The following is an 8,698-nucleotide window of genomic DNA, read 5'->3' as shown; positions in this document are numbered from 1 at the left end:
CTATTCACAATGATTTTGATGGTGATCTAATATTAAATAATATTGTGAATATACAGTATATCATTTTACTTTTAATGCACTTTTAATTTGTCCATTATGCTTCCTAAAGAGCTCTAGCAACTCTCATTTAAACTTCAGTAGCAAAAATGGCTTTACAGTTGTTTAGTCCAATTCATTTCCATGATTCAGTTCAAACCGTTCAATTAATCGATTCAAAATGATTTAGATTTTTAAGCGTTTATTATATTAATGCATATAAATGAAAAGGATTCATTCTTTCTTTTGTTCATTTTCTGAAAAAAGTGTGGAAAACATGCCTTGATTATTTTAACTAGATTGTTACGGTGTTTTAATCTACTTGGCAACAATGGCTGTTTGTTGAAATGACGAGTATGGGATAAATCATCAAAAAAGGCTGATTTTTTTTTTTTAGCTATATTGCCCAGTGATAGTGTGTATGCAAGTGTGTATGCATCCCCATCACATCACACCTTGCCTATGACATCATTGCGACTCAGTCTGTCCTTGTCCATGACTGTGATGACAATGGTTGTTTCTCTGAGGATGTGAGCGGGGACATCAAAGGGGAACGACTCATTAAACACAGGATTTAAACACCTCTTCATCACCACTGTCTTCTTCTTCTCCACACGTTTATCTTTGTGCATCAGCCACACTTTGACATAGGGGTCTGAAACACACACAAACAAGAAGCAGTCGAGTCCAGGTAATGAGAGGGAATTTGAATTCTTGTGATGAAATTCTAAATTATATTCAAGAATATTAAGGCGCTTCGTGCCATACGGATTACTCTGCAGATGGTACCTTGACAAGGATACTCCATTTTTAGAGAAATCCCATTAGCATTCACCACAGCATGTGCACTAAATATTGTGAGGACTATTATATTACATTTACATTTATTCATTCAGCAGATGCTTTGGAAAGCAACGTATTGAGAATGTCGAGTGATTTACATTTATGCATTTGGCTGATGCTTTTATCCAAAGCGACTTTCAGTATATTGAAAGTACACTTTTATGAGTTTGTCTTTTCCCTGGGAATCAAATCCTAGTGCCATCTACCAGTGTAGAGTCCCCTGGGAATTGAACCCATGACCATGCTGCTGCTTGTGCTATACCAGTTGAGCTACAGAAACATGATTATAGCATATTACATTAAAGTTCAATGTTAATGAAATCAGTTTAAGGTGCATTTATCTGTATATTGTAGTCGACCATGACTATATCTCCCAACCTAGAGAGCTGCCTACCTAGATAGCTTTTTAGGCCATCATAGGCAGGCAAAATGATGCTACCTTTTTAGGCCAAAATTTTAAGCAACATTGCATAAATACTAGGTGAAAATAGATGGCGGACAATTTTAAGAGAATTATAAAGTATTATTATAAATATAAATACAAAATTATATAAATATTAATGTACATTTTATTCAGTACAAACAATATCAATACAAATAGCTTAAACTAATTTAAAAAGTATTATTTTCTTAATATTTGCATGTGTTGCTCTTTGTGCTAATTAGAGAATCAACGTTAGAATCAACTGTGAGCTTGAGTCAAGTCTCTTATACAGTATGCTTCAAATGACAAATGTTTAATATGTGGGGCATATGAGTTGCTTTTAACAAAGCTACTGTCCATGAAAAGTGTTTTAAATCAGTAACAATTTCAGTCCTTATTCAATTAGGATGCTGTTTAGACAGTAGCCCATTATGGTCTAAGATAGTCAGCTCCCTTCACTCTACTCCTCGTCTAGACTGATATTCAGACTTTTTTCTCCCCTTTTTCTCCCCAATTTGGAATGCCCAATTCCCAGTGCGCTCTAAGTCCTCGTGGTGGCGTAGCGACTCGACTTAATCCGGGTGGCGGAGGACGAATCTCAGTTGCCTCCATGTCTGAGACCGTCAATCTGTGCATCTTATCACGCGGCTTGTTGAGCGCGTTACCGCAGAGACATAGCGCGTGTGGAGGCTTCACGCTATTTTCTGCGGCATCCACGCACAACTCACCACATGCCCCACCGAGAGCAAACCACATTATAGCGACCACGAGGAGGTTACCCCATGTGACTCTACCCACCCTAGCATCCGGGCCAATTTGGTTGCTTAGGAGACCTGGCTGGAGTCACTCAGCACGCCCTGGATTTGAACTCGTGACTCCAGGGGTGGTAGTCAGCGTCTTTTACTCGCTGAGCTACCCAGGCCCCCCTCGTCTAGACTCTTCACAACCACCCACAAATTCCAGAAATCCACCGTACATTTTAGAGTAGAAATAGGAGGCATAAGTTCATACCGGAAGTTCCCCCAATGTCCATAGCTTTGAGATTGCGTGCCTTTATGATGCTCACAGTGATGATGTTGGCAGTGGGATTATAACACAGAGACACGAGCAGGTCACCCCGACTTCCCTGATGAAACGAACACAGACAGTAAGGTCAGGTCAGTACTGAACCAGTTCATTGGTTCCCAATCACCTTATCTGTCATGCAAGCTTATGGTTCTCATGAAGTAACAAGACAAATAAAAAGCTCATTTTTTAAAGCTGAATTATGTAATATCTGAGACACTAGCACCACCGAATGGAATTGCAAAAATAAACAATGTTTTCAAAACAGCTTTCTGAATACTCCCCCTCATCTTCAGTTGTTCAAACAGTCAGATACTCGCACCATTAGTTGAGTAACATTGTTGGGGTGGGTCTAAGCGGGTCGCTCAAAACAAACACCGGAATTTTCATAGTGCCACAGAGACACAGTGTTTAGTTTTAATTTTCTGTACTTCTACACTTCAGCTTAAAAAGAGCTGATTGTCAACCTATATTGGATTTTCAATGGCTGATGCCAATAACTCATTGTACAGAATATTTCTACTTTAATTACTGATATATATATTTTAAATGTTTATATTATTATTATAATATTTTTGTTAAAATATATAAACAATTTTTAGTCAAATTTTTTGTATGTCTCACACTGCATTTTATATTCCATATTTTTTTTATTGTCCATTACACAGTATTTTGCTGAGGACATTGTACTGTATTTCTGTGACTTATTATTCTTATGCTACAGTCTACTGTGTCTTTTGTATCTCCACCTGTACCCCTGTATTTGCCATATTCAGGCCATAACTAGGACATATATATATATATATATATATATATATATATATATACACACTACTGGTCAAAAGTTTTGAAACACTTACTCATTCTTTATTATAGGCACAATTATATTTTTGTCTACAAAACTAATTTCAAACATTTAAGCGTTTGCCTTCAGATCAAAAGATTTTTAAGATCATGAGAAACATTTCGGTCAAGTGTTTATATATACAGTATACACTACCGGTCAAAAGTTTTGAAACACTTACTCATTCTTTATTAAAATTTTTTTTTTTTCATCAAAACTATGGAATAACATAAATGGAACTATGGGAATTATGTCCAAAAATTCAAAAAAGTTAAAAAAATCCAAAATAAATCAAAACTGTGTTATATTTTAGCATCTTCAAAGTAGTCACCCTTTACCTAGAATTTGCAGACATGTACTCTTGACATTTTCTCAACCAACTTCTTGAGGTATCACCCTGGGATGCTTTTTAAACAGTATTGAAGGAGTTCCCATCTATGTTGGGCACTTATTGGATGCTTTTCTTTATTATTTGGTCCAAGTCATCAAATCTTTTTATGAAATTTTAGTTTTATAATTAAATAAATTAATATGTTGGCACAATTATATTTTTGTTTACTAAACTAATTTCAAACATTTAAGCATACGCCTTCAGATCAAAAATTTTTAAGATCGTGAGAAACATTTCAGTCAAGTGTTTCAAAACTTTTGACCGGTAGTGTATATATATATATGCATATACATGTACAGTATATATGTTTTGGTTTCAAACACCTAGTTTAAAAGCCACTGAAATTAGAATATATATTTTTTAATTCTATCCTCTAGACTAAAATGTTTATATCTTAATATTTTTGTAATATCTGTTGGGTAAACAAGTGAACACAATTAAACTATCCAGGCATACATTAAAGGGGTCTTGTCTTGAGGAATCATAAGGTCATTGTGCTATAAAAACATACTGTAAATTTCAACTCAAAACTTCCTCTCCAGTCTGAAAAGATCATTTATTTTTTCCACCCTGCAAAAATGACTAGTTTTGAAATCGACTGCATAGTGACGTAACAATGTGGTGTTCATTTGAATAGCTGAGGTAATCAACACTGAAAGTGGTACTATTGTTACTGTAGTTTGCATTTAACCAATGAAAAGATTAAGATGTCAAGTAAGGTCCCCAGATGTTGCTGTGTTCTTGGTTGTGGAAAAACAGAATTTCTGCATAGCCTTTCTAAGGATCCCAACGATAGGAATGACTGGCTTATTCAAACAAAGTTCCTGAATGCATCAATGTGGGAATATATGTTTGTGGTACACTTCTTTATGGATGTTTTTGAGAATCAAGATTAAGATTTTCAAAGAAACTTGTATTGAAAGAAGGAACATTGCCAACTATATTGGACATGACAGTAATGCCGGTGAGTAACAAATGTAATTCTAATGTTTCATCTGCCTGTGTTTGTTTGATATGTAAGGCACTGTAAAGTCAGCTGTTTTTATCACAAAATAAACCATGATCAGGATTCCAATGCAGAACGGATCGTGCTTATTACATGGTCACTTACCAAAGAAATACACAATACTGTAGGTCAAGAAATATTAATTTGAGATTATATTATTTTATTATGTACCTGTATGAAGATCATGTAGGGCGGAGCGCAATGAAAGACAATGGTGAAGTACACACTAGTAAGGCTGCCAGTTGTCTCAACCGTCTCTTATTAGACAGAACATCCCATATTTTGGCCAAAACGTACACGTCGGGATGCCCATTGTCTGGCATTTAACAATCAGAGGAACAATATAAGTGAACCTCAATAACTACATTTCCATCCAAGGGTTTTTTTGCGACAAAAAGTGCAGCGCATCAAAAAGTTTACCTATAAAGCTGATGGAAACGCAAATTATCGCTAAAAGTTCACAAGTGTCGACATAATATTTTTCTGTTTAACTCTAGCGCATAAACTCTATGTTGATACTTCAAATGTCATGAAAAACTGGTTTGGAAACACTTTTTGTCGAGAAAATTGGCATTAACGCAAAAATATAGTGTCACATGACAGAATTTACTCCAATCGTTAGCCTGTGTTAATCATGACAACAAAGCCAATTTATTGTTTGTGAAGCATTACTCGCACTGTTATTGATTGGTCTTAACAGCATTCCTGCACAAATCCGATGCTGCAAACACATCTGCGTCATAACACTTCCAGGAGTGCCAACACAAATATCTCGTATCATGCATCTGTCATCGACAAGTGCACGGAGAACAAATGAATGGCCAATCTTTGCGATTAATTTAATCGTGGTAGCCATCCATTTATTTATTAAAGTTGCTTTTCTACACCATTCAAAATAATAGATGGCAATCATGGAATTAGCCTACAATACAAAAAAAATATATTTATGTGCACAATTTATGTTGACCTCGGATCGTATTTGCTGAGCTTCTTCAGAAAATTTAAATTGCATTATGATACTAAAATTAATTTTAGATGACAATCAAGTTCAGTTGGTTATTAAAAGTTGCTGGACAAATATGCGGGACATAATGCAGTTGTGATGGCGATGCTTTAGATTAGATGATTGTTCAAAATAGCCTGAATATCAGGAATGTATAATTTGTAAACCCTGACATTACACCGTATAATTTTTTTTAATAGTTGTGCACACAGCATATACACATCGAAGGAAGGTCCTTATACTAAGATCGAAAGTTTTCCCCACTACTTGGTGCAGGTTGCCAGCCTGAACAGGGCCATGACGATTCATTTTGGGTTGGAACCAGTGACAACCTGCGACAAGCGAGTTTGAATAGAAACAGGCAGAAGGCGGCAAATTTCGCCAAATTTTTTTTTAAGCATTTTCACTTTGTCGATAACAAAACAGCGTGAAAAGTGGATGGAAACTAGGTTAATGAGAAAACTAAAATACAAAAATGCATGACATGGCCCCTTTAAGGGAAAGGTCAACCACATGAAGGTAGATTTTAACCGAAAGTTTGAACTATGTTTTCTGGACATCGCACACTGGCATTTTTTATGAATGTCATGTCGGCATGTTGTCACATTTTTATTGGGGCATGCTGTCACAAAAGGTCAAAATGTGTTCAATGAACTGTATAATGTTTCCTGGGCAATAACTGAATAGCTTCAGTAAGTTCAATAGCTTTGTTGTAGCCAATACTTCAAAATATTTGGCTACACAGAAACTGACTACCAAATATATTGACTGGAGTAAAAAGTGTGACAACCAGCCCCCGTCTCCCCTATTTGCTAATTAATCAGCTTGGACTACATATTACTCGATCATCAATAAAAAGAATAGATGCAGTTTTACTTCAAACCCTCCAAAGCAAGCAGCTGTAAAGAATAACCACAGCATAGGTGATGGAGTGCAGACTTTTATTTTGGAATCAATATACCTGGAGATATTTTGGAGTGCTCCAGACCAGAGCCCTAAACACAGAAGTACAAGACTTTTTGTGCTAATGACACACTTGTATGCCTCTTGTTCTTGTGTGAAGGACTAAAACATTTGACAGCACCCAGTGTGTCATCACTTGAGGCATGGCAAGCTCTGCACGTCCCACTCTACCCACTGCACAACTGATGTATTATTTCCCTGTCCCTATACGGCCCCTCTAAGTCACTTCTTGGACTCTTTTCTTTGACTATTATTGGCATCTGTTATTCCCTCTTTGGATTTCTGACACTCACATTCTCTCCTCATGCCACATCTTCAAAAATTCCCATGATAGTCTAAACCTCTCTGATATGCAACACTACGCTGCTCAAACTGTTAAGATATGACTGAAATGATCAAGGACCTTGTTAAAAATATTGGAAAACAAAAGGATTTTTTTGGAGCTACCTTAGAATTTATCAAAATCTATATCATTAAAAAAACTGAAAAGTTTTCTTTAAAAAACACTTTTTTTTTTTTTTTTTGTTACATTAAGTTAATATAATATATAAAAGATAATTACTACACTCATAACCCTTAAATTATTATTATATATTTTTTTTTTATTCAAATACAAATCTAAGTTCTGTTTATTTATGAATCACTTTTTAATGTATGTACACCCCCAAATGGACATTTTGTCAGATTTTCCCCATGACATTTACAGCAATTTCAAGTATAGCTAGGTTAGAAAGACACACACAGACTTACACACACAATCAATACCGCCACTCCCTATACGCATATTACGCAGTCTGCATAGGGCACCAACTCCATAGGGGGGCACTAGAAACTCCACCGGCTGGCCTTCCTCGCACGTTATATGTCATTCAATGACCCGATAGCAGTCGCAGAACACCCAACCCCCCCCCACCACACACACCCCATCTGACGATTGCAGCACAAACTTATACTCACACTTCCATCGCTGCAGGGTTTCAGCTCCTTCCAGAAGGTCTGCATGTGAGCCAGCTCAATCTTGTTCAGAGGGATGGAGACCTCTCCTATTGGGTCATTCCTGCTGAAACGGTCATAATCCAGCACTTGCAGGTACAATGTGCGCTGCACCACCTTTTCATAAGGAAACCCTGGGAGAGAGATGAGAGGGGCATAATTTTACATCAGTATTTCATAGAAATTATTAACTGCTCAATATGAGGTCAAAAATGCACTTTGTATAATAATAGCATCAGCTTTAGACTGCCCACAGTCTGTTCACCGTCTGCATATTGCAAAACACAAAACTGGAAAGCACTTGAGAAAATGGTGCGCTCTAGTCAGATTGTAACACAGACAGTAACACAACTTTTGGTCAGGGTGCTCAGGTTTAATCATCAGGAAACAAGAAAATGTTTAAAAGGCACTAGATTGATATTATGAGTTTCTGTGATGAAGAACCAGTCATTGGATTTGACAGGTGCATGGCTTAAAATCTTATGGGCAACAAACCAACCACACTTACTGACAGCAGACAGTTCAAGATTAGGACACGTTCTTATGTTCAAACACAGCTACATTGAGTGCAACTCCAAATGTAATTGTCTCGAACCATGCTTTTCTATGTTTCAAACCAAGTTTAACTTGACATAGCATCCTAAAAACATTGTTTATGACACAACCAGTGTTGGGCAAGCTACTCAAAAAATTTAGCTAGCTAAGCTACCAACTACTGAAAAGAAAAGCTAAGCTAAAAGCTACACTTTAGAGAACGTAGCAAGTTACACTACAAGCTACACACCAAAAGTAGCTTGCTACATTTAAGCTACTTAATTTTTTTCTACCAACCAGATGCACAGAGCATACTGTCATAGACAAAGCATCTAAAAGACTTATTCACACAATGTTTATCAAAGCCATGGTACAGTATATTACAGTTTAGTGCAATACAGTATACAAGTATACAGTACGGTGCAATCTAAAATATATGTGCATGTAAAAAAAAAATTACATTAATATTTATACATGCAACTTATACTATACCCATGTGTTCAATATGAAAAATAAAAAAGTTTACATAATATTTTTCATATTTATACTACTACCTCTACAAACCCATTTGAACACAATTTATTTGGCACATTCCT

At 36.2% G+C, this 8,698-nt stretch overlaps 1 protein-coding gene across 1 annotated transcript in view; it reads right to left on the bottom strand.

Annotated features, from left to right (window-relative positions):
- Positions 1-8,698, bottom strand: part of syt7b (synaptotagmin VIIb) — a 189,188-nt gene that overhangs the window by 8,528 nt on the left and 171,962 nt on the right. Inside the window, exons 8-10 of the mRNA XM_051715768.1 lie at positions 7,533-7,702; positions 2,315-2,429; positions 492-691 (exon numbers count right to left, since the gene is read on the bottom strand). Of these exons, the coding sequence (XP_051571728.1) occupies positions 492-691; positions 2,315-2,429; positions 7,533-7,702 (485 nt within the window). The remainder of the gene's footprint in view (positions 1-491; positions 692-2,314; positions 2,430-7,532; positions 7,703-8,698) is intronic.

Source organism: Myxocyprinus asiaticus, chromosome 2 (assembly GCF_019703515.2).
Source record: "Myxocyprinus asiaticus isolate MX2 ecotype Aquarium Trade chromosome 2, UBuf_Myxa_2, whole genome shotgun sequence".
NCBI classification, from domain to species: Eukaryota; Metazoa; Chordata; class Actinopteri; order Cypriniformes; family Catostomidae; genus Myxocyprinus; species Myxocyprinus asiaticus.
The sequence above is the reverse complement of the archived record's forward strand: the minus strand, read 5'-3'. Positions and strand labels throughout refer to the sequence as shown.